Raw genomic sequence first — 27,852 nt, 5'->3', positions numbered from 1 at the left:
GTCAGGGAACAGGTAAGGAAGAAAGGAACTAAGGTGTTTTACGGAGCCACACAATAGTAGGCAATGGGATAAGCACTTAACTGCATTTATCCAAACACCTTCTTGTTAGACCATAAGTTCTATGAAAAGGATTATATCTTTGTTCATAAAACATATTAATATTCTCAGATAGTCATAATACATAGCTATACCCTCAGAAGGTAGGGTTCAGATATTTGGTAGGTTTTTTTAAAAAAATGTTTTTGAATAAATTAACTATCATTCAAGGGCAACATTACTGTACTTAAATTACAAAAATCAGAAATCTGGAACTTCAGAGAGATTAAATTACATGCCTGACTGGTAGGTTTGGCTGACGATCTTGTTTAGGTACCCCTAAGTGAAAGTCTGTGTTTTAAAATACATTTGTGTGGCATGACGGATTTTTTTTTTCTTTTTTACTTCTGAGTCTCCCAGATATTTATTTATTTTAAAATGATACAAAATTAAAAGTAATAAAATGTACATAGGTTTCCTCCAAACTTGATTAACCTTGGAAAAACTGAAGTTGAGTGTTTAACTACTGACATACCTAACACAATGAAACATATGTTTAGTTCTCTAATACTTGGATGGTACATCCCTAGACTTTGCTTAATTGCTATTGGTGAAAATCCCGTTGTATTCTTATGTTTCAAAATGTAGCCCTTTAGAAGAATAAGTCACAAAACTCCAGATGTGGAAAAACCAAATTAGGAAGTCCACATGGGTGATGTAGTATTACTGAAGACCAAGAATCCACATAAGCTTCTATCAGAATTGTAGCAAATTAACTTATCCTGTAGTGATATTATTTGTTATTTATACTATAGAATATTTGAGCTACAGAAGGTTGAATCACCTCTTCCAAGGTAGATTTAAAATAAAATAGGTTAAAAACACCCTTTGTCAATACATGCACCCCAATGTGCATAACAGCATGATTTACAATAGCCAAGACATGAAAACGACCTATATGTCCATTGACAGACGACTGGATAAAGAAGTTGTGGTATATTTATACAATGGAATACTACTCAGCCATAAAAAAGAATGAAATAATACCATTTGCAGCAACATGGATGGCCCTGGAGATCATCATTCTAAGTGAAGTAAGATAGAAAGATAAAGAAAATACCATATGATATCACCCATATGTGGAATCTAAGAAAAAAGGACATAAATACTTACATAATAGAAACAGACTCACAGACATAGAAAACAAACTTACGCTTACTAGGGGAGAATGGGGGTGGGAAAGGATAAATTGGGAGTTTGAGATTTTCAGACACCAACTACTGTATATAAAATAAACAACGAGTTTCTACTGTACAGCACAGGGAACTATATTCAAAATCTTGTAGGAACCTATAATGAAAAATAATATGAGAAGGAATATATGTATGTATATGTATGACTGAAACATTATGCTGTACATCAGAAATTTACATAATGTTATAAACTGACTATACTTCAATTAAAAAAATTTTTAAATACCCTTTGTCAATCATAAACTCACACAACTATTCAGTGAAGTAATATGCTATCTTCCTATCATGGAAATCCATGATGAAGCTATCAATAAAGGGTCCTCTGAGAAACAAGACTACATGTAGCATCTCCTTTTCCTTCCTAGAAGGAATTCATTGAAGATGTATCCACTAAATTTTTCTGTGATATTTTGTGAACATTGCTGTAAATTATGATAGGCAAAATTTTAAAATGGCCTCCAAGATTCCTACACGCTGGCTAATACATCCTGTATAATCTCCAAGACTGAATATGATGAGCCTTTGCCATTAGCTTTGTTACATGGCACGGCTGGCTTTGAAAAACGGAGATTATCTGGGTGGGAATGACCTCATCACATGAGCTTCTTAAATCTGGGTCTAGAGATCAGAGACAGAATTAGAGAGATTTGAAGCATGAGAGGGATACCATATGAGAAAATATTCTCCACTACTAAAATATTCCTCAGCTCTGAAGATAAAGGGGGCCATGGGACAAGGATCTGAGAGCAACCTTCAGCCAACAGTAAGTAAGAAAACGGGGAGCTCTGTCCTCAAGGAAATGGATTCTGCCAACAACTGGAATGAACTTGAAAGCAGATGCTTCCCCAGAGCCCCCGGAAGAGAACTTAGGTTGGCTGGCATGTTGATTTCAGCCTCTGAAAACCTGAGCAGAGAACCCAGTCCCATCGTGCACGTAATAAATAAGTGTTGTTTTTAACCTCTTAACTGTGCTCATTGGTTACAGAGCAAGAGAAAATGAATACAAAAACTGTTGGTCATGACGGCAAAAAGGAATAGAACATTTAAAATAATCATTGCTATGATATCCATTAGTCTTCCTGTAAATCAAAATGAAAAGGTGATAACTAGGATTTTAGGTGACTACTCACCTCTGAAAACAGTCATTTGTGACCCTAATCCACAGAGCAGGAAAATAAAATATACATAACTTTAAAACATACCTAGTGGGTTCCACTACAACAGAAAATGCTAAGGTTGCTTAATTCTGGATGCACAGCCTGCCAGCACAGCAGTTACTCTCCCACTCACAGTTTCACTTCCCTGGAGCCCAGAGGTCTGACCCTGCAAGGCCAGAAAGGAACTGATGTTGCTTATGTGCCAAGGAGCTGATGTTTTTCTTCAGTTTTGCAGTGGTGGGGATTTCTCTGCATTTGTCAAGTTCAGATTCTTGAAAGAAAAAAAAAACTTGTATAATGTTTAGGCTAGAAGACTTAAAATACTACTGAGGAATCCGCTTGACCTTTGATTTTTGAAATCATGATTTTAGATAATATTCCAAACAGTATCATCCAAATAAACAAAATTTATATTCAGACTAAAACATGCACGGGAGCATCGAGCCCGGAGAAGTCCTACAAAAGCCACATTTGGAGACACCTGTAAATCCCTATTAAATTCAGCTAAACTTTCCGGGCTTGGTGATGGTAATTTTCCCTCAAACCTTTGCAAACTGACAGCGTCCTGACCTCTCAGTGAGAGCAAAAATTGGTGGCCAACCGAGGCAGGTATCCAGAACCGACTCTGATACTCTGTCAAGCAGACAGCATGCCAATAGACAATTTATAATCTGCCAGGCTGTGTCCCTGCAGAGTGTTCTGAGGAAGACCAGATGCCCATGTGAGGGCTTACTCCTGGGTCAGACGAAAGGGTAAGCCAATGACATTCAAGCTACAATAAATAGATTTCTTCATCAGTCAGAATATGTGCAAGATAGAGACAGAGAAGAGCTCAGCAATAATTCCATCCAGCTCAGCAGAAGAGGGAGGAAGGGGCGGTAATCTGAAGAAATTCTTGTATTCTCAGACCGAATAAAATAAACCTTTTCTCAGAAGAACAGTCCTATGACCAATATGAAAAAGGCAAAAGGAAAACAGCCCCACCCATTCAAAAGTCACCATCAGAGGATGAAACAATGAAATGGAAGTTCAGATACAATTTCCCTGCCTGTTCTGACCACTGTGCAGTTTTTATAAATTCACCACGATGCTACTTTACACTAAGCATAAATTCTGATCCAGGACAGAATTAGTCACCAGCTGGAAAAGCCAGTCCTGGGGGAAATTAATTAAGTGTCACTGAAAGAAGGATTAACACTTTCAGGTTACTACGACATCGAGAATTAGAGGAGTATGTACACACAATGGCAAAAACAACTGATGATCTGGTGACTACAAATTGCTTTATACTACGTGAATGTACACTTAACTCATTTCTGCTGCTCTTTTGTGATTTCCACATCTTGTGCCAACTGGTCCCACTGAGGCACAGCCAGACAAATCTGCCCAGAGCACTCAAAATGACTCACCAGCGGTCATGGGACCACACATGCACAGAATCCACCTTAAGATTCAGTTCTTTTTCTTGGAGGTTCTTTGAAAACGCCGCCAACCACATTCTATACTCTGTTTTCAGATCTCTCCAAGGAGAAATTCTGCCCCATTGCTAAATAGTTACTTCAAAAATCTCACTGCACAAGTGGCTCATGAAATAAGCCTCCTGGAGGTGAAATCCACCAAAAGATGAGTCTGGTGTTAAATGCTGATGTTTAATAAGCAACCAGGAAGAAAGGAGAGAAAGAACAGAGCTAAAAGATCTTAACCGGCTTTGCCAATGGTAATGCAGATAAACAAATACAAATATAACAGCTTGGTAGTAACATTTTTACTCACTGATCCTCCCATTGGTGACCTACTTCAATGCAAAGAATTCTTTTTCTGGGGCATTTAAATGACACTACTGGGTGAATCAGTGGTAGTCTACATGCCTGAGTATCCTTCATCAAAAGGAATATAAACATTAGGATTTCTGGCTATTCATACTATTTCAAAAGCACAGTCTTTGGAGTCAGACAGGCATGACTTAAAATACCACTAGCAATATGTACGTATATGCATGACTGGGTCATTGTGCTGTTCACCAGAAATTGGCACATTGTAATTGACTGTACTTCGATTTAAATTTTTTAATTGAAAAAAAAATTAGCAGCGTGACTGTGTATGACTTAACCTCTCTAAGCTTGTTTCCTCACATGCTAAATGACAATAAATATTTGCTTAGGACTCACAGGTAACGGAAACCATAAGTGTATTGCAATGCAGAACATTTTGATACAGCAGGGTGGTCAGTGAGTGCAAATTGCCTTACTCATCCTTTCCAATCCCCATCTAATTGTAAAGTAGGCACGTGGAATTAATTGCATTCCAGGGCTCTCCTGCCATCTGCAGTAACTGGGCAGAGAAGAGAGAAAGCCTAACATGAAAATTTAACAGGTTGATCTAGCAGTGATGACTTTCAGAGTTGAGTGATTTTTGTCCCCATTTTGTCATACTATGACAACATGACGCCCTCCCTCCCTATAACTGCAATAATCCCTAAAGCTGTAGATCTTAGGACTCTCCACTGGGTTTCCAATAGTGTCCAGCAAAAATTTGCCTGTATGAAAATCACACACTCTCCTGGCAAAATCCCACAAGAGTAAGCACTTTTTCTGACATCGCCTTCTCCCTAGATTAAAGGTTTGTGAACCAAGGCACATATTAACACACAGGTCAGTGTAAGACAGAAATAGTTCATGCATCAAACTGCCCCAAGCTTTGTGCCAGGAGAGGGAGGGTAAGAGTGTTATTCCCCTGAGCTTCCGGCTCACAGCTGGTGGCAAAGCTTGCCTAGCCTGCTCTCCGAGCCTCTTCACCACCTGCAGCCCACCCCAGGCCCAAAAGGACATCACAGAAATTTGTTAAGCAAATACCTACAGCATCCTTATTTAAAACTAAGCCCCTTTACATGCTTCCAAAAGCTATGATCTAAAGAATTCTGGAACCTCTTTGATTCCCTCCTGGTTTTCTTAATCTGCAATCTACCTCCCGTGGCCACTGAGGACTGACTAACATCAGGCTCTTCTGATAAATCTACCCACAGTGTCCATTGGAAATTCTCTCAAGCCATCTCTTTTTTCCTGTGCTTATGCATTACTTTCCTGAAGATAAGTATGAATTTAGAATGTGAAACTACAGACATTAATAAAAAGACAGCAATATGTCAATGAAAGTGCATCAAAAAAATATAGGAGGGACAAATATTATTAACCATTTTGTAGTACCTCTAGAAGTTCTAACTACAAAGTAGTTGTTGGGGAAGAAACAATTCATTACTATTTGTGGGACAAAAATTTGAAATCCAAGTTTAAAGTCTCACAGAGCAGAACTCCATTGTTTCAAGCATGCATATGGAGACAAACACACTACCTAAACACATGCACTGTCTAACACTGTATATACATTCTTCATAATAATGAGCAAGCCGGCCGTATGGTTACTTAAAACTTAAAACCAGTGTATTTACTAACACCTGCCTTTCATGCACAGTAAACCACCCACTTTCCAAGGCTTTGGTAACTATTGCAAACTAAATGTTAGAACCAGAAAATGAACAAGTGCTTCGGAAGACGTTGAATACTGTTTAAAATACTGCCATTTATCTTAAAGACATGAGGGGGCTTGAATAGGCTGCTTCACAGCTCATCCAAACCTTAGGAATTGTCAACGGGCAATCAGAAGATTACATTTAAGCTAAATGCAGGGAAATTCTCTTAACAATGAATTCACACTATGCCAAGAAAGGTGACTTCCCCCCTCATCATTCTCCCCACTCCCAGCCTGCCTGGTCTTCGCCATACCCCCACATCCCTACTCCATTCATTCTCACATCTCCCTGGCACGCTCAGACAAATTGGTTCTCGGTTCTCTGCCTTATCATCATGCACCTCCTCTGACAGCCCCTACAGAAGAGGCACCACAGCAAATAGCCAGAGCAAACTTCGTCTTCAGGGTGAGGTCCACTTTCTATGGTTTTATCATGCGTGACATGAATTTCTAGATCTTATCACATTAGTTCAGTGTCATTACCAGAAATATTAACTGGATGCTTTTCACTGTAGAGAGTCCAAGGTAAAAACAGAGACAGCAGACAGAGGTGACCACCACAGCGCCTAGAGGTCTCAGAGCTTTTGAAAACACTCCTAAAGGATTTCAAAAGAGAACTTTCCTTGTAAATGACACAGAAGCCATTTCTCCTTGAATCTCATAATATTACTCCCTGTAGTATCATCTTATTCTCAGTCCTATGCTATTCTCCACAGAGCTGAGCTTAAACATCACGTATTCAAGACAGGGCCTCACTTCTCGAACAATTTTATGGTCAAGTCTTCCTATATCTGAAAAGAAAAAGCAAAGTAAAACAATCCTCTAGTGACACTTTTCTAGAGAGGAAACAGCAGATTATAATCCAATCACAGGCACTTTGCATACTCAGTTTACCGGATAACCCTTGTCATTGTTAACAGCTCAATAAAGCCAATCACATGATATTGGGGGGTTGTGAAAAGTGCATGACTTTGTGGAAGACCCCTTGACTACCATCTCACCTCATTTTGAGAAACAGCCTCGTTTTTTAGAATAATCAGGTTCCCAGCACTCTGCCCACTTTGGCCTGTGAGGTGCCGGCTGTCACCTGCTGCTGCTTGGGCTCCCCCAGGCCCCGGTCCTGTCTGTGCCCCTGTGTTGTAAAACATGAAGGTGTCACTCCCTGAGCCTGCTGTCAGACAGGCCTTGTAGCAGTAGGTCTTGGTGAGGGAGCCATTCCCCCGCACTTCAATGAAGTGAGGCTGCACTTTGAGGCCATGCGGTATCCTGGCATCGATGTTGTTGTTGGCCTGTTTGTAGAGCTCTGCAGGGCTCCTCTCCCTCACTCCACAGAAGCCTCCACAGCACGCGGTGCCATAAGCGGTGTAGCGGTAACACTTGATGATGCTCAAAACAATGATTGTCAAAAGAAATACAAAAGACACTGTGCTTAATGCTATTATCAGATAAAGTGTCATTTCAGAGTATGTCCGAGGTCTTTTCACATGTCTCTGAGTGTCAGGGAGAATTTTGGAAACCCTATCCACCACAGCTACCGTAATGGCCACAGAGGCTGACAGTGATGGCTCTCCATTGTCTCGGACCACCACGGTCAGGTTGTAAGTGGTTCCACTCTCATCTCCCATCTTCCTGGTAGTCCTAATTTCCCCTGTGTGTAGCTCGACTTTAAAGAGGTCCAGGTCAGAAGTCTGGGCCAGATGGTAAAAGAGCCAAGCATTTTGCCCAGAGTCTGAGTCCATGGCTATGACTTTAGTGACCAGGTAGCCAGCAGGGGCAGTTCGAGGCACCATTTCAATGGCTGCTGATGAATTGGTTGAGGTAGGGTACAGGATATGAGGGGCATGGTCATTCACATCCACCACGTACACGTTGGCGGTCACAGTGCTGCTCAGTGGCGGGCTCCCCTTGTCCTGGGCCTCCACAGTCACAAAGAACTCCCGAAACTTTTCATAATCAAAGGAGTTGACAGCATAAAGGCTGCCACTGGCACTATTAATGGAGACATAGGAGGTGACTGGCAGCCCTTGAATCTCCCTTTCCAGAAGGGAGTAGGTCACCTCTGCATTCTCCTTTTCATCTGGGTCTGTGGCTTGCACAGTGCAGAGCAACACCCCTGGCAAATTGTTCTCCTGGATGTAGATGGAGTAGGAGTCCTCCAGGAAGCTTGGTGGATTGTCATTGATGTCAGAGATTTTAACCTGCAGGGTCCGCTGGGATGTGAGCTGTGGTACTCCCCCATCAGTGGCTGTCACTGTGATGTTGTAGGCAGCCACCTGCTCCCTGTCCAGGGGGCCACTCACTACCAGTGTGTAGGAGTTTCCAAAGCCATTCAGCCGGAAAGGCAATGTGGCCTCCAGGCCCAGGCTTACTTTCCGGTTGAGACCTGAGTCTTGGTCATTGACACTGAGAAGGGCCACAACGGTGTTGGGTGCGGCATCCTCCGGCACTGGGCTGTACAGGTCCGTGAGCACCATCTCCGGTGCATTATCATTCACGTCTAGGATGTCCACCAGCACCTTGCAGTGACCCACCATGGGCACTGGACCCCGGTCAGTGGCCTGCACATAGATCTGGTAGGAAGAGGCCTCCTCATAGTCCAGCGCTCCACTTACCCGCACTTCCCCCGTGCTGGCATCGATGCTGAAGAGCTGCCTCTCCCGGTCCGACGTGTAGCTGCTCAAGGAGTACCTGAGGTCGCCATTGGAGCCCTCATCCGGGTCTGAGGCATTGAGCTTCACCACCAAGGTGCCTGGGGGCGCGTCCTCCCGCAGCTGGACCCGGTAAGTGGACTGGTCGAAGGCGGGAGAATTGTCATTTGTGTCCAGGACCCGCACAGTGATCTGCGCTGTGCCCGAGCGGGCTGGGCTGCCTCCGTCCACAGCTGTGAGGACCAGGTGGTGCAAGACTGCCTGCTCGCGGTCTAGGCCCTTACGCAGCACCAGCTCCAGCACCTTACTGTTCTCCTGCAGGGGCTTCAGGTCCAGCTCGAAGTGCTCGTTGGGGCTGAGTTCATAGGTCTGCACCGAGTTAGTGCCCACGTCGGGGTCCTGCGCGCTCTCTATGTGAAAGCGCGCTCCAGGCGCCACCGATTCGCTTACCTGAAGCTGGTAGTCGGGCCGCGGAAAGCGCGGTGAGTTGTCGTTGATGTCCAGTACCTCCACCTCCACCGTGCTCACCGCCACGGGACTGTGCGCCAGCACCTCCAGGTTGAGCAGGCAGCGAGGCCGCTGCTCACACAGCGCCTCCCGGTCAATGCGCTCGTTGACGAAGAGCGCTCCACTTGTCAGGTCCAGCTCCAGGTAGCGCGGGCTGGGCGCACCCAGATGGCTGATGCGCAGGCAGCCCGGCCCCAAGCGCCGCAGCTCCAGCCCCAGCGCTCTAGCCACGTTGCCCACAAGCGCGCCCAGTGCCTGCTCCTCCGGCACCGAGTATCGCAGCTGGGAGGCCGCTGGGCCCGGCAGCAGCAGTAGCAGCAGGAGAAGCAGCAGCAGCAGGCAGGACATGGGCGGCCGGAGCCGTGTACGCTCTGTCGCCCCGGGTCTGGTACCCGCCAGCTCCATAGCCACCGGCCGCGGTGGAGGCAGCTGGGCAGGGCCGGAGGCAGCAGCTTCCCCAGCCGAGCTCCACGCCCGGCCGCGCCTCCGCCTCCGCTCGTGCCGCCCTGCGCCCGCTCCCCCACGCCTCACGCGCTAGCAAACGCCGGGGGCCGCTCCCCTCTTGGGCCCCCGGGAGGGCTCCGCGCCCCGCCGCCCGCGCTGACTCCCCATATCCCGGCTCCTCCGCTCGCCTCGCAGTCGCTCAGCCTGGCTTCGCTTCCTGCCGCCGCCGCCGCCGCCGCTCCGGGGAGGGGGGAAGAGGAAGCAGAAGGGGAGGGGGAGGAGTGCTCAGCAAGTCCAGCTCCGATTCCGCACTGAGGTGGCGGACGGCGACCCGGACTGCCCAGTCGCTGGAACCGCTCCAGCCCCAGCTCCTTCACCCCAGACCCGCCGGATCCCAGCGGACCGCGGGAACACGGCCACTCCCTGTCTCCCTGCCCCCACTGTCCTCTTCATCCGTCTCCACGGTCCCTCGTCTGCTTAACGGGTCTTGTAAGGAGATTATTCCAGGAAAAGCAGTTAAATCTCTAGAACTCGGGCTATTCGCTCCCCAGGAAAAGACTTGCAAGAGCAGTTCAAGAAAATACGCTGAGGACCTCAGCTGAGTACGGGTATCTGGGCGGCGGCTCCACATTCAAAGAAACAAACGCAAGGGAGGCACGCCGGAGTTACCGCTGAGGGGGTTTATTTCCCTGACCCCAACATTTTCCCTGGATTCTCCTAAATACCGCAGAAAGTGTTCAACTCCTAGGGCAGAGGTGGTGGGTGGGGTGGCAAGTGCTGTCTTCTTTCGCGGAGCAAGCCTGAAACTATCATCCTGGGATCCAACACTCAATTCTGCGCGTAGCCAAGTGGCCCTTTCAGTGTGTGTCTTGGCAAATAACCAATATTTCAGGTTGTAACGTTCTCTCTTTAGAAAATTGAAGCTGCAGGCTAAGCTCTGACCCCTTTTGATCATAGTGGGGAGAAATCTGGTAAAATTTTAAAGAGATTCTTCCCTCAAGCTTTTCCTCATTTTACTTCCAATCTTTTTCATTTATCAGCCAAGACATTTTCTTTGTTCTTTCAAGAGGGATTTAAATTTCTATTCTTAAATGGAGGACAATGTCTTCAAGAGCCTGAAAAACCATTACATCAAGAGAGAGAGTTACTCTTGATTTCCCAAGCCTGGCTGGAATTTGGACTCCATTAATGCTTTGCCATGAAAAGTCTGCTGTTATTAAGCAAAATGTGGGAGGCTGGGATTTATCTTAAACCAGCCAGCAATTCCAGTGGCTGCAGCTCTTCCTCCATAAATCTAAGGCTCCTTTACACCTCTGGGTCTCTCTTCCCCTAAGACTCCCCCTTCTATTGCTGCAGAGGCAACAAAAAGATAACCAGTTGCCTTTAGTGAACATGAAGGATCAGAGGAAGCATTTCTGTGCTGTGTCATTGCCTCTGATTCTCTGTTCTGAACATCCATTCTTCCCAGGCCCTCTCACTGCTTCCACAAGAGTTGAAAATTCATTGCCCCACTTGCAAAAAGCACTCACTAAAATGTCCCCTCTCTTCCTCTTCTCTCAGTGTCCTCTCACCCTGAGATCATCCTCTGTGGGTCATGAACTGGAACAAAACTAGAATGAGACCTGGCCTTTGGCATGCTTCTCTTCTTCGGGGATAATTGAAGGGCCGAAGGCACCCAGATTTTAAAGGCCTGGACTAGCACATCTCTTCCTGCCACCCACCAAATGCACTCACTGACCACTCCACACCCTAACCAATTTTATTCCAGAGAAGCTCCCAGCTTCCTCCTATGCCTGCTGCTTCTTATTTTGTCCTCTTTGTTCCCACAAGGGTGCAGAGTGGGAAGCAGTTCCCATCACATTCTATTCCTGTCTCCTTTCTTAGGCCTCTGGCTTCTCCCTCTCTGTCTGCCTCCTCCCAAAATGCCTCTCCAGTCTCTGTTTGCTGTAGTAATTTGATCTCAGAAAGCCTTAAACTCTCAAGTGCATGAATTGGAAGCCTGGCCTATGTCTTAGCCCATTATTTATTTCTGAAAATAAATGGCTTATAAGTGGAATCAAGTTATACATTGTCAGGAAGAGTGACCTTTTCTTCCCTCATCTCCTCCCGGGCTTGCACGGTCGCTGCCACCTCTGCCCACAGCTCAGAAACCTGGTCACTGGGTATTGACCATGTGCAGACCTGTGCCCCTGAAAAGATCACAGGCACTTAAGGGAGAGATTAAATCACAGAGGCTTGGTAATGTTTCTAATGGAAGCCTCCAACTGTCATATCTCAGGAGAAAAATCAGGGCTCCTCTTTTAGCAATCTTGTCATCTTCCAGCAAGGACACCTGCCAGGTTGTCCATTTTGATGTGTCAGGATCATAAGCTTCAACTTGTTCTTATTCCCTCCGTGGTTGAGAAGGCAAACATAGAACCAGCACAAATCAGCCACCTTTTCAAAGAGGTCCTAAAGAGATGGTACACTCTGTGTCTGGCACTACAGTGATTTAGTTCCTCCTACTATTGCCTATGTCTCTTGCCAACCTTACTAGTTGGTGGTACGGGGTCGCTTAGACTGCTGGCAAGTGCCCTGTCTACGAACATTAATGCTGATACCTCGACCACACTACTATGCATTCCTTTTCTTGGACCTTCAAGAACCCCCTACTGAAAAGCAGAACAGCACAGTGATTAGGAACACAGATTATGATACCAGTCACACCCCTGCCAATGAATGACTGTGTGGCCTCGGTCTTGTTACTTAAACTAAGCTTCAATTTATTCATTTTAATTGGGGACAACAAATTTAAGTAAACTCACAGACTCACTATGATCACATGAGATGATGTATATAAAACAATCTGAAGGAGATTAAGAGGTGCAAACTTTCAGTTACAAAGCAAATGAGTCATGGGGATGAAACGTACAGTATGGGGAATATAGTCAACAATGATGTCATATCTTTGTATTATGACAAGGTAACTAGCCTTATCGTGGTGCTCATTTAGTAATGTTTAGAAACATTGACTCACTAGGTTGAGTACCAGGAACTAACATAGTGGTGTAAGTCAGTTATACTTCAAAAACAAACAAACAAACTCATAGAAAAAAAGATCAGATTTGTGGTTACCTGAGACAGAGGGCTGGGGGGGGGGAGAGCGAGTTGGATGAAGGGGGTCAAAAGGTACAGACTTCCAGTTATAAGATAAATAAGTACTAGGAATATAATGTACAACATGATAAATATAATTAATACTGTTGTATGTTATATATGAAAGCTGTTAAGAGAATCAATCCTAAGAGTTCTCATCCCAAAGAAAAAAATTTTTTCTTTTATTTTGCATCTACATAAGGTGATGAATGTCCCGTTAAACTTACTGTGGTAATCATTTCATGATGCATGAAGTCAGATCATGTTGTACAACTTAAACCTGTACAATGCTGTATGTCAACGATATCTCAATAAAACTGGAAGAAAAAAACAATCTGCATAGTGATTGACAAGTACAGTATTATTATTATTAAAATGCAATCATTTATTATCATCAGATAACACCTTAAGTTGACAGTCTGCACACAGCACGGCCCTTTAAGGAATCAAACACAGATACACAGCAATGTGTAACAGACAGGAAGTCAATGATGATGGGGAAGTGCACTAAAGTTAAGCTTTCCCAATTATTTCTAGAGGTTATCCTACATTTTGAAAACAAAAACCAGTCCCTTTCTACATCACCAAGGAAAAGGAACTTCAGTTATAAGAACTCCGGCAAGGTATTTATTTCCTCACAAGAGATTCACCTTTTCAGGATATGTGAAAATGCTTTAGCGACAGAGTACAGAGCGTTCCCAAACACGCTGTCATCTCTAGCACCCAATAAAGAGTTTGGCACAGTGATGCTCAATTAAGGTTCCTTGAACAGAACTAAATTTACAACTTTCCTTGTTCAGTTCTCTCAAATAGAAATAGCTTCATCTTCTCTCTCCCCTTTTCTAATATTTCTACCTATATTCCAAGGTCCATCTTAAAACCTACCAGGATTACCATGAGACATTGTCTATTCTAAACAGAGTGGTCTTTTTTCTCTCTTTCACAGTCTACATATCTCTGAATGCTGACATGTGTCACTCTTTAATTCATCCAAATGCTTTAATATTATTTCTTGACCTTAATTATAAGCAACTCACCAGCAAAAGCCATGTCGTATATGTCTGTGTAGTCTTCACAGTGCAGGAAATCTTATAGACAATAAATAAGTGACAATTGTTTCCTTCTCTTCAGATCCTTTTTTAGCAAATTCAAGAAGAGCTGCTACTTGCCCGTTTTTTACCCCACGTCTAATGGCGAGAAGGCTCAAGAGCCTGCAATGATTTCACTTCCTTTAAAGTTTGAAATACAAAATATTTCAAACCTGGAGAACTGAAGCCTACTAATAAAGTTGCTAGACTCTAAGAAAGGCTCTGCCCAGAAGTATTTTTATCACTCTTTGTATTTTATATTATAAATTCTAAAATAAAGGTATTCCTTGCTCACAACTAACAAAGAAAGTGACATGACGTGAGAAGCACCACAAAAAGACACGGTTTTGTTTACCCCCATGTTAGGCAAGAACTTTGAAATAGCATCCCTTAACTGTATCTATAAAATGCATCTATCATGAGATCATTGGGCACAGGAGCAAAACCAATCAAAACACAACTGAATTAAGCCTGTGAGAAAAATACTGGTACTCAGTGAACCCTCCTAATTCACAGAATTTTTCCTTTCACTATTATTAGTGTCATTACAAATCATTTTACTTTGGGGAACCAAACAATCTGGAGTCTTGTGGTCACAGGGAAAGGGGACATGCTCATTAGTTTGATCAACCTTTGGGGTGACCATTGTGTAAGTATCTGCCAGCTAGGGAAGGCTCTGGTTTTCATTGTTCAGTTGTATATTTGCACAGTTGTATATATTCCAACAACTGAGCACATGATATATAATTTAAAAACAAAGACAAATGAACATCCCAATGTTTAGTATGGTCCAAGACAGTTCAAAAATTCTATCTTGTTACAAACGAACTGTACTTCTGATCTTTATGCATCTTCAGAAGGAATATGCCTACTGATATGATTAGCAGCAGACTTTACAGGTACAGCATCCACTGGATGGAGATAACAAAATTTTTCATATAACATGATGGCTGATTTTTTTTCAGTTTCTTTCCTCCAGAGAGAATATATCAGCTTTTAGATCGTCTAAATTTTTAGTTTTGAGAAATGAATATACTGCTGATCCTTGACTGAGGCTTCTGAAAATTGCTTAGAATAAACAAAGGAACTCAAACTATCTTTGGACAAGTAACAATAAAAAGGAGAATATGTTAAAGGTTTGGGGTAGATTGTGTAATATTCACAGATAAAATCAAATGATCAGTATTTTCCATTGAGACGACCTAGCAGGAATCACAGACTATTAAAGACTGAGAGATATTTAGAAAGTATCTCACCCAAATTCTTAATTTTTCATTGAACAAAATATTTGAGTGGAACTTGAAACTCAAGATTAGTGAGGAGACGGGAAGCACAGAAGTGCTACAAGTAAATCAAGTGTCTGTAATGAGATAAAGGGCCCTCAGAAGTGACTAGAGAACCAAATTTCCTATTTTTTAAAAAGCGCCATTGGGCTTGATATAAATTCCTTCAAAACTCTATTATAACCAAAGTAATTGTTTATGAGCACTTAGAATGAAGTACATTCATACTAGGGACCACTTTAGCTTAACTTAAAACTGGCAACTTCAAACCAATCACAAAGACTTAAAAAAAATTCACTTGAGCATTTTACAATTTCGGTTGCTAGGATCACTGATAAGCAACATGCTACAGGCACAAAGTCCCCCAGTATATCCTTCCAGACAAAAGGAAGAAAGCGAGCCTGCAAGACAGTATAGTTAGGTGATTTCATAATTCTTTGGATAGCTGGGCCAAAAAGTTTATTAACGAAAGGCTTCAGCCTGGAAGGACAATTCTCATGGGTGACTGCAGTGATTCACCACTGCTCCTACCCCTTATTCAACATTTTATCAATGACTCAGACAAGGAAGCATCAAGTGCCCAGGCCAATCCAGCAACAAGCTGAGCTCTCTGGAATGAGAATACCAACTGCCTAGGGTGAGCCATGTTTCTAATTCACTAAAATTAGTACAAATATTCTATTTGAGACTCAATACATACCAGAAATCGGTAAGTGTGTATTTAAGTTAACTTCTGGCTTCTAGTATTGCCATTAAAACCTGTTCCAAGTTTCTATTCATCACTCAAGGCCTCTTAACTTTAATAGAAAAACTTGTTTGGCCCTGTTTCTTCCCTGCAGTTCTTAGGATTTTAGCCATAGAATAAAATAAGACGGTAATTTGGCAGTAAAGAATATCCTTGTTTCCAAGTGGGTTTTAGCCAAAGCATTAGCTGATTTGTATACTTTCTTTTTCTATTTCAAAAAAATGTAGGTATTGTTGAAGTACCTTGGATTTGGTCTGTTTTCCAGGACATGACCTAAGGTCAGTCTAAATGAGAATAAATGTCTCCCTTCCATGCCCATTGTGTTTGCCGCTTGGAGGGAAAAAAAAAAAAAAAAACAACTTACACCTCTGCCTAAAAAGGATCAATTCTCAAAAGTGTCTCTTCATATATTCAGAGTATCCAGTAATTGTTGGCTTCTGGTGTCCACCCTTACTACGCTGATGCCTTAGCAATTAATTGTTTACATACTATTTCTAAACATATTATCTCACTTAGTCTTCACAAGAGCCCAATGAGGTTAGTACTAATGAAGAAACTGGATCCCAAAAAGGTGAAGGAATTTATTGGAATCTTCAGGAAGCTCTTTGCTATGCCCCTGTTTCTTGAGGTAGTAATACTGTGTCTGACCACTACACATGCACTCCTAACCAAGCATCTTGTTACTGGCCTCAAGCAATTAATTTCCAAGTACTTTATATGGGATCCTATTCAATTGCTTCACAGCTACAATTTCTTTTGTCTTTTAGAGGCTTCAATTGGATTTTCTGTATATATAAATATATCTATTTTTAAATGGCCTCAGCAAAACTGTGATACAAAATAGTTTTGTATTTCATATCCCAGCCTCTTCTTTCAGTACCACTTCCCCTCCTACAACATTCTGTGTAAGTAGTGGGGTTTTACAAATGAATTGGACTTTTCTAATATAAATCCCATCCGTGTATTCCTTGTGCTAGATTTGGTTATACATAAATCCTTCAGCAGTTATGTGTACAACAGATTGTAAGGTGGCTAAAATATAAATTCTCAAAATTAGCCAAGTTTAAATGTACTATGTTGTCTGTGATATTCAAGGATTCTTTAAGGCATTTTGATGAGAAATTAATGTTATCTAAAACCTTATCAAAGCTCCTCTTATTAAAGTTAGAAAAGATTCTTCAATTTTGTGGTAACTTCTGAACTTTTTACAAAGCATCTTTTAGGTAGTAAGACCTATGGTTAAATTCCACTAGCAATTACAGACCCAACTCCACCTCAAGGTTTATAATCACACTCTATGCTTAGATCACGCACCTAGGTAGGGTCCTCTTACAGTAATCCCGCTTGTCGCACCGTAAAAGCAGACTCTAAGATTCAAGATCTGGCTCTACTGCTTATTATGTATCCTTAGGAAAGTTTTCTTTCTCTAAACCTCAGCTTAGTGAAATAAGGAAAATAGTACGTAACACAAACAGTTGCTGCTAGACATTTATTGACTTATGGCATGTAAAAATTTCATTGTATAAGTTGTCAATGATTATGAGCCAGAAAACAGAGAGGTACAGCTTGGGGATAGTCTCATAAAATTATCCAAATAGAAAGGAGGGGCGAGTCAGAAGAAATAGAAAACCCAAGTTTCGGCACTCTTTTTTTGCATACTCTGCTTGACTGACAGAATTGAGAAGAAAAATCTAGTCCTGGTTCTATTTACACAGTATCTCTGAATTAATGGTTGCAAAGATCTTAACATCATTTAACTTATGCATCTACAACTTGAAGTTGGTTAATGCCAACTTCAGCTTTTCAGCACCGAATAGGAAAATAAAAATACACAAAATTCCCCAATCAATCAATACTCTAACTGGTGACTTTTCTTTATCTAAATCTATTGGGCAATTCTCCAATGAATCCAGTGAACCAAAGACAATGGGATGAAAGATTTAAAACTGAAGCATAGAATGGTTCAATAATTGACTAGAAATATAGAGTTGATTTCAAGCAGAACTGGGTAAAAACCTCACTTTCTCTCCTTCCAATTCACTGGTACATCTATTATAACAGAGTTGTCACGGTAAGATATCTTATATCCTTTATAATTAAAATTTCATCATAGCCTCCCATGATTGGTTTTCTGCAGCACTCTGAAGCTAGACTAGTATTCCTCTGATGCAATTATCATAAGCTCATTTAAAATCTCAACTGTATATGAAACATTTATTGGTTCAAAAATCAACGTATACATAGGATATATTGGACAGCTATGGCTCCTAGGATATGTGCATTTAATGCTCTTTAAACTACCAGGAGTTGAAGAATAAACGGGATTTTCAAATTACAAAAAGTCATTCATTCCAAGCATCAACAATGATGTGTTAAGAAAGTAGCAGCAACCCTGAAAGAGTCAGACTGTGAGTTTCCTGGGTACAAGGATGAGCATTGCATCCTTGGATGAAGAAGCCAATTTTAGGTTGGGGTTAGGCACAGAAAACTAAATTATCATGGATTATGCCCTATTCGTATTCTCTCCCCAATATATTTTGAAAAAAAAAATCATGGAGGGATTCAATGGTGGTACAACAGAAAAATGCTAACTTGGAAATACAGGAAGCAGGTAATCACATTCTTCTCCATAACTATTTTAACTCGTGTGTTAGTCCAATGAAGCAAGATTTTAACTAAAATTCATCAAGCATTCATTGAGTACCTAGGATGTACCAATCATAGGGTTAAGGGCTTTCACACCTATTATCAAATTTAATTATCATTAAAGGAATATTTGAATATACATCAAGGTTACTGAGTCAATATTAAAAGGGAAGGGAGTAAACCCTGTAGGCAGCAAAGCACTTTATAATACTCCAACAATTCCTCACTCATCATTTATCTTAATGGCAGAAAAGTTTGAATGTCCAGATACAGAAATTTCTTTTGTTCCTTGATTTAAATGAGTTTAGTGGTTCTTAAGCTTTAGCGTACATGAGAATATCTCTTTAAGGTGGTACCAGTACAACTAGGAAAATTGTACTTGGAAAGATTTATGTGATTTTTAAGCTTAATATTACTTTAACACAGTATTCACCATACACACTTACTTTAGACCCTAACCCTTGAGTAACATGTGATTGTATTGTATTTCCATTTATTTTTACTTTACGTAATTTTTACTTTTAAATCTCAGAATTTGTAAGGAAAAAAATATTATCTTATGTTAGGGTGTCAGAATCTTACTTGCTGAGATAAGTCAGAACCAAACAGTCTCACTATTCTTATTAAAAGAAGAAATTCCATGATCTGATGCTGGGACACTTTTCATTCATTCAATGTTTATTGAACATTTACTTTGTAACAAGGACTAAACTACACACTAAACCTCTGTACCACTTTCCTGGTACATCTTACGTATATTTTTAATTTATATATTATACTAGAGTTATATTAGAAGCAACTAATGAAGGAAAAAACATCTGGGGACCACAAGTCAGTTAAAGTATATTTGCTTATACTGCTATAAAAAGCCTCTATTGTATGCATATGTGCTTTTTGAATAAGTGAATACAGTGTGTCCATATATTTTAGGTTTTTAAAAGATATAAACTTTGGTTATACTTCCTGTATGATTTATTTTTATTTTTTCTTGGTCTTCTGTTTATTTTATTTAGGTTGAATAATATTTAAAAGTACATGCCGCTTGTACAAAATTCAGTTTATCCAGAAAAAGCAAAAAAAAGTGAAAGTCCTTTCAAATCCCATTCTTCTGCAGACTACACCATTAACAAATAATTGTATATTCCTCCAGCCTTTTACCTATGCATACATGAATATGTACATGCATATATTTGACTAAAATGTAACTTCACTGTACACACTACTGTGCAACTTTGCTTCTTTATTTTTACCTAATATATATGATGAGCATCCTTCTATGTCACTACATATAAATCTGTTTTACTCTTAGTAATGATTGCATAATATTCCTTTATATGGGTATTTCATAATTTATTTTTACTCTCTGAATATCTAGGTGCATTTCTGAAAGTGTGTGCATGTATATGCCTGTGTGTTTATTCCGAGAGGTGCTTAGTTAAAAGGATGCACATTTAAATAGTAATTAGACATGCCAAAATGCTTCCCAAAGTTTTTGTACTAATTTATATTCTCAATCAATGGTAAATGAGCCAATCCATTTACTCCTAATTTGTCTGTAAAATTCTTAGTTCACAGTGCAGTAAAGAAACACAAAATCATGCTCACAGCAATATTTTGTTTTCCTTAATAAAAAGGTATCATATTCTAATTATTTCATATTACTCCTATAAACACCTAAATTCTCACTGAGAAAGTCAGCTCACTTCTTTGAATTTATTATACTTAATTGACTGGTTTCATCATAGTGCTTTTATATCATTTTTACCCTATAACCAGCAGAGTTAAAAGTTGTTCGAGAACATACATTTCTTGATACATAATTCTCCAAACATTTATTAACCTTTTAGCCAGAGATAAATAAATTACTAATTTAAATCTGGGATAAATGTGATATTTAAGCAAAATCTTTAAACGAAAGTTCCAAAGCTGAGTCTAATATACTTAAATAAGCTCGTAACAAGCCTTTCCAGAGGTAACAACCGTAGCCTCTGAACAAATACATTAAGCAACTTCCTGAGAACGCTTGAGAGTAAATAAAAGCAGGTAGATGGAAGGTGGGGAGCCAAAATTTGGAGAAAGAGATCAGCATGGAGTGAGTTCCCGGTTTTTACTGCTTTGCCCTGAGGATAGGCCATGGCTGTGGTGGCACAACATGAGGAAGCTAAAGCTCTGAGAGGCAGCCCTCAGTTTCTCAGCCACGAGGAACAGGGGGAAGGAGCCAGAAGCAACCACAACTACTGGGGGATGGGGGGACCCTGAGTGGAGACAGCCAGAGAAAGGGATCTCTGAATTCTAACTTGAATTCTTCCCACATCTCTGTAGACCCCTGAACCACATGTAGAGAGCTAAGGCTAGAGCTGAAAGAACTCAAATGAAATTTGAACTATTGCCCATCACAAGCCAGAGAGGGTTTGTATTTTCAGTCTAATCAAGTTTATTCTCTACTAAAACAAAACCATGAACACCCTTCAGAGACTAAAACAGGGTGCAGTCTCCACAACATAACATTTGTAATACAATTAAAATCACTTAGCCTACAAGGAACTAGGAAAATGTGATGCATTCTCAAGGGTAAAGACCATCAAGAAGCCAAACCTGAGATGATACAGATGTTAGAATTAGCAGACAATGATTTTAAAGTAGCTATTATAATTACATTTAATAACATAAAGGAAAGCATGCTGGTAATGCACAAAAATAAAGAAAATCTGAGCAGAGAAATAGAAAATATAAAAAAGAGCCAAATGGAAATATTAGTACTAAAAATATGATATCTGAAATAAAAGTTGATGGGTGGGTAGGCTTGATAGAAGAGTAGCGATAACAGAGGCAAAAGTCAGTGAACCTAAAATTAAAGAAAGAGAAATTATCAGATTTCTCTGAAGAAAGAGAAAAAAATTGAAATCAAATAAACACAGACTTATGGGATAATATAGGAATATTCTAGAATAGAATACAGGATATATAGACAATATAGGATATATATATAGGAATATAACTATTCTTAAAGGACCAAGCTTTAACCCTACTATGATAAAACCAGAAAAAATTCAAGTCTTATATATAGGTAATAGAGTCCAGAAAGAGAGAAAACAGAGAGAAAATAGAACCAAAAAATATTTGAGGCAGGTAGGACCAAAATTTTTCCAAACCTGGTGAAACACATAAATTTACAGATTCAATAAACTCAGCCAATCTCAAACAGGGTAAATATGAAGAAAACCACAAATAAGCACATCATAGTCAAACTTCTGAACCAAACATAAGGAAACAATTTTGAAATCAGTGTCCCTTGCTGTAAAGAAAGAACAAAAACAACCATATTACAGAAAGGGAACAATGACTCAAACAACAATAGATTTCTCATCAGAAAATTCAGCAGCTAAAAGACAATGGAATAAAATCTTTAAAATGCTGAAAGAAAAAAATCTATCAACCCAGAATTCTATAACAGTCAAAAATGCAATAGAAATAAATATATTTCCCGAAGAAGTAAGACTAAGAGAAATCACTGCTGAAGATATGCATTAAAAGATAAACTAAATATTAAAGTTTTTCAGGCTGGAGTGAAAAGATACTACTAGAGGAAATTCAACTCTTTGGGAACAAATTAATAGTACTGAAAATGGTAAATGTCTGGATGACTGACTAGAAATGACTCTTTTTTCTTCTTAGCTTCTCTAAAGTACATAATGACTACTTAAACAAAAATTATAACCTGTCTTGTGGGGTTAATATTTCTTTCACAATATTTAGGAGTTTATTATCATTAATCTCACCCTCCAGAAGAGGAAACTGAGATTTAGAAAAGTTAAGTAACTTGTTACTATTACACAGTAAGAGGCAGAGGCAAGGCTTGAGTGTAGATCTCTTTAAAACTAGACTCTGAACAGGATCTAAACCACCACCTTAGAAGGCCTCTCAAAGAACTCTCAACCCAGTGAGAAATGCAGAAAATTAAGTACATAAAACATAAAATGATAAATACTAGAAGAGTAGGCCATAGTGTGAAGAGAAGGACTCATAGGCACCTGTGGGGTTAATATTGTATGAGATTTAATACAAATGAAAACTATAGTGTAAGCAATGGTGTAACAGGAGCTAAATGGTTTTATATGGTTGCATGGTTACTACATTTTATGAAAGTGGTGCACAAGTAACTCTAAGTAGAATGATAAAAGTTACGATATACACCATAATTCTTAGAGCAACCACTAAAAAATACAAACAGATATATCTAAAAATAGGTATATCCAATTCTAAAGAATATTCAAGTAACTCAAAAGACACAAGATAAAGGGAACCAGAACAGATTTAAAGGAGACAAATGAAAGAGAAGTAATACACTGGAGGACACAAATTCAAACATCAGCAATTACACTAATTAACTTCAATTAAAAGACAGCAATTATCAAGATGGATAAAAGAACAAGATTCAAAAATACACTTTACCTCAACAAGCAATTCTCCAAGGAAGAAATATAAATGATCAATAGGCACATGAAAAAATGCTCAATGTCACTAATTATCAGAGAAATGCAAATCAAAACTACAATGAGGTATCACCTCACACCAGTCAGAATGGCCATCATTCAAAAGTCCACAAATGACAAATGCTGGAGAGGCTGTGGAGAATGGGGAACCCTCCTACACTGCTGGTGGGAATACAGTTTGGTGCAGCCACTGTGGAAAACAGTTTGGAGATTCCTCAAAAGACTAGGAATAGACTTACCATATGACCCAGGAATCCCACTCCTGGCATATATCCAGAAGGAACCCTACTTCAGGATGACACCTGCACCCCAGTGTTCATAGCAGCACTATTTACAATAGCCAAGACATGGAAGCAGCCTAAATGTCCATCAACAGATGACTGGATAAAGAAGAGGTGGTAGATTTATACAACGGAATACTATTCAGCCATAAAAACCGACAACATAATGCCATTTGCAGCAACATGGATGTTCTTGGAGAATGTCATTCTAAGTGAAGTAAGCCAGAAAGAGAAAGAAAAATACCATATGAGATCACTCATATGTGGAATCTAAAAAAAAAAAGAACGTAAATACAAAACAGAAACAGACTCATAGACATAGAATACAAACTTGTGGTTGCCAAGGAGGAGAGGGGTGAGAAGGGACAGACTGGGATTTCAAAATCTGTAGATACTGACAGGCATATGTTGAACAGATAAACAAGATTATACTGTATAGCACAGGGAAATATATACAAGATCTTATGGTAGCTCACAGCAAAAAAAAAAATGTGACAATGAATATATGTATGTTCATATATAAGTGAAAAATTGTGCTCTACACTGGAATTTGACACAACATTGTAAAATGACTAAAACTCAATAAAAAAAATCTTAAAAATATATTCTTTATATAAAAGTACATTTTAAATGTAAAGAGGGGGAGGGTAGAGCTCAGTGGTAGAGCATGTGCTTAGCATGCACAAGGTTCTGGGTTCAAACCCCAGTACCTCCATTAAAATGCATAAATAAATAAACCTAATTACCTCCACCAACCCCTCCAAAAAAAATTCAAGTTAAATTTAAAGAAACAGAGAGTAAATGGATGAAAAGAGATATGCCATACAAATAGTAAATATGAGACTGGAATGGCCACTTTAATATCAGATAAAATATACTTCAAAACAAAGAGTATTACCAGCAACAAAGAGATATTTCATAGTAATAAAAGGATCAATAAATAAGGAAGATTGTAATAACCATAAATGTGTGTATGCCTAATAGTAGAGCCTCAAAATACAAAAATGGATATAAAGGGAGAGATATAATAATAAATATTTTAACACTGCTCTCTGAGCAAATGATAGAATAATGAGACAAAAAATCAATGAAGACATAGATAATCTGAGTAATAATTATTTACAATTATAAATCACTACAGGTGACAACTGCAGAATACTCTTTCAGGTGCACTCAGTACATTCACCACGACAGACTGCATGCTGAGACATAAAATAAATCTCGATAAATTTTAAAAGACTGAAATCATGCAGAGTATCTTCTCTGACCAAACAGAATTAAATAGAAATCAAAAGCAATAGGATAGCTAGGAAAACCACAAATATTTGTAAATTTAATTTTAAACACATCTAAGTAATCAATGAGTGAAAGAATAAATCATAAGTGAAAATAGAACATATTTTTAAATGAATAAAAATAAAAATACAACATACCAAAATCTGTTGAATGCTGATAAACAGTTCTCAGAGGGAAATTTATAGCTTTAAATTTTTGTATTAGGAAAAACATCTAAAATTAGTTATGTAAGAGTATACCTAAAGGACGTAAAAAAGAGCAAAGTAAGCCCAAAGTCATAGAAGAATGCAAATAATGAAGATAAAAGCAGAAATTAGTGAAAGGGAAAACAGAAAAACAATAGAGAATATATCAATAAAGTAAAAAACTGGCTGTTTGAAAAGATCAGCAAAATTGGTCAATTCCTAGCTAGACAGATCTAGAAAAAATAGAACAAAGAACAGTATCAGTAATAAAAGAGAGGTAATCAATATAAGGTTATATAGATGTTAAAAGATGAGAGATTATTAACAACTTTGTGCCAACAAATATGACAAATAGGAAAAACTGGACAAATTCTTTGAAAAATACAATTTAAGATTGATACAAGATGAAACAAAAATATGAATGTTTCCATTTTTAATTTAAAAAGTCTATTAAAGAAACAATTCATTATCAAAAACCTGCTCAAAAAGAAAAAAAAACCAACTTCAGCTATAGAAGGTTTTATTCAGGGAAGAAATAACATCGATATTACACAGCCTTTCATAAAATAGAAGAAGGAGGAACACCTCTTAAGTCATTTTATTGGGTCAGATAATACCAAAGCCTAACAAATTACCAAAAAAAAAAAAAAGAGAGAGGAAAAATTACAGACAGATATCTTGTATGAACACAGATGTAAAAATAACAAAATGCTAACAATTCTAATTCAACAATCAAAAAGACAATCATGTCTAAGTGAGGTTTATCTCAGGAATGGAAGGTTGTTTCAACATTCAGAAATAATCAATGTAATTCGCCATATTAGTAGGATAAAGAAGAAACTATTTTTATTTCAGTTGATGAAAAAAAGCATTTGCCAAAACTCAGCAACTACTCTTGATAAAAATCTGAGCAAACCAAAAAGAGAAAGAAAGCAATGTCCTCAATTTGATAAAGCATTTATGAAAAATCTATGGCTACCATAATACTTAATGGTGAAATATTGAACATTGTCCCCCAAAACTGGAAAGAAGGCAAGAACACCTGCTCTCACTTCTATTCAATATTGTACTATAGATCCTAGCCATTGCAATTAGGCAATAAAAAGAAATATTAAGAATAAAGACTGGAAGAAAGAAGAGTCTCTATTACCAGATGATATTGTTACCAGAGAGTAGGTTCTTGTCACACAAGGAATTCAAGAGACGAGACCCTGAGGCCTAAGCAAAGCAAGGATTTATTAAGTGACAGTACACTCTCAGCAGGGAGAGCAGGCGGACTCAGGGGAGCAGTTGCCCTGAGTTCCTTGGGCAAGCTGCTTATCTGAGGTGTGAAAATGACTGGATGGAATATTCATTGAGAAGGGAGGGGTTTGGGTTTGTATTTCCTGATTTTCATCCTAGCTCCACCTTCCTGAGAGGAGGAGGGATTTTTGTCCTTATTTAGTCCTTGTGTGTGTGTGTGTCCTTATTTAGTTTTGATCAAGTGTCATGGCCTCGATGCATGATGGGTACTCTTTATTTGCAAGGCTAATTTTATTATAAGAGCATAGTAAGTCCTGCCTCCTGGCCTCCTGTGCCACCCTTTCTCTGCTCATACCTAGCTAGCTGCCTGCTCTAACATCATGATTGTTTACATAGAAAATCCTAAGGAATCTTACACAGCCGATTTCCAAACTTATAAAGATACAGTATCAAGACAATCTACTATTGGCGAAAGGATAAATATACAGGTCAAAGGAATGAAACAGAGTCCAGAACAAGGCCCACAAGGGGGAGGGTATAGCTCAAGTGGTAGAGCGCATGCTTAGCATTGCACAAGGTCCTGGGCTCAATCCCCGGTACCTCCTCTAAACAGAAATCAATGAATAAACCTAATTACTTCCCTCTCATAAAACAAACAAGCAAACAAACAAAAGAAGCAAAACAGAATAAGGCCCACACATATATGGTCCACTGACTTTTGATAAAGATATCAAGATAATTCAACCAAAAGAGTAGGTCTTTTCAACAAATGGTTTTTCAGCGGAGAAAAATAAATCTACACTTGCCTCATACCATTCACAAAAATTAACTTGAATGGATCATAGAACTAAATCTAAGTTAAAACTATAAAACTTCTAGAAGAAAACATAGAAAAAACTCCCTGTCAACTTGGGGTAAGCCAAAGTTTCTTAATTAGTACACAAAAGACATAAATCATAGAATGAAAAATAATTTAACCTCATCAAAATTGAAAACTTTGGTCTTCAAAGGACATAACTAAGAAAATGAATAGGCAAGACACAGAACAGGAGAAAACATCTGCAATACATATATCTGATACGGGACTGTATACAAATTTTTATGATTCAGTAATAATGAGACACAAACCAATAAGAAAGGGGCAAACAATTTTAACACACTCCATAAAAGATGACATACAAATGGAAGGACATTAAAAAAATGCTTAACATAGGAAACCATAAGTAAAACAAAAAGACAACCTACAGAACTGGAGAAAATTTTTGCAAATGAAACTGACAAAGGCTTCATCTCCAGAATATATAAGCAGCTCATACGACTTAATAAGAAACAACCAAACAACCCAATCCAAAATGGGCAGAAGACCTAAACAAGCAATTCTCCAAGGAAGACATACAAATGATCAATAGGCACATGAAAAAATGCTCAATGTCACTAATTATCAGAGAAATGCAAATCAAAACTACAATGAGGTATCACCTCACACCAGTCAGAATGGCCGTCATTCAAAAGTCCACAAATGACAAATGCTGGAGAGGCTGCGGAGAAAGGGGAACCCTTCTACACTGCTGGTGGGAATACAGTTTGGTGCAGCCACTGTAGAAAACAGTATGGAGATTCCTCAAAAGACTAGGAATAGACTTACCATATGACCCAGGAATCCCACTCCTGGGCATATACCCAGAAGGAACCCTACTTCAGGATGACACCTGCACCCCAGTGTTCATAGCAGCACTGTTTACAATAGCCAAGACATGGAAGCAGCCTAAATGTCCATCAACAGATGACTGGATAAAGAAGAGGTGGTATATTTATACAATGGAATACTACTCAGCCATAAAAACTGACAACATAACGCCATTTGCAGCAACATGGATGCTCCTGGAGG

General features: G+C 39.4%; 2 protein-coding genes across 12 annotated transcripts in view; both read right to left on the bottom strand.

The window, feature by feature from the left end:
• Positions 1-27,852, bottom strand: part of LOC105098088 (protocadherin alpha-C2) — a 169,251-nt gene that overhangs the window by 31,247 nt on the left and 110,152 nt on the right. The window contains exon 1 of one of the 11 annotated variants that reach the window (XM_010990704.3): positions 6,973-10,618. The exons of 9 other annotated variants lie outside the window; for them this stretch is intronic. In XM_010990704.3, coding sequence (XP_010989006.2) covers positions 6,973-9,531 — 2,559 coding nt within the window. In that variant the 5' untranslated portion in view covers positions 9,532-10,618. Of the gene's footprint in view, positions 1-6,972; positions 10,619-27,852 lie in introns of those variants that run through there. One more of the 11 variants, XM_010990703.3, reaches the window with a different exon arrangement.
• Positions 1-27,852, bottom strand: part of LOC116152301 (protocadherin alpha-6-like) — a 119,784-nt gene that overhangs the window by 2,023 nt on the left and 89,909 nt on the right.

Source organism: Camelus dromedarius, chromosome 3 (genome assembly GCF_036321535.1).
Source record: "Camelus dromedarius isolate mCamDro1 chromosome 3, mCamDro1.pat, whole genome shotgun sequence".
In the NCBI taxonomy this organism is placed as follows: domain Eukaryota; kingdom Metazoa; phylum Chordata; class Mammalia; order Artiodactyla; family Camelidae; genus Camelus; species Camelus dromedarius.
Note: the sequence above shows the minus strand (reverse complement) of the source record. Positions and strands in the feature narration are given on the sequence as shown.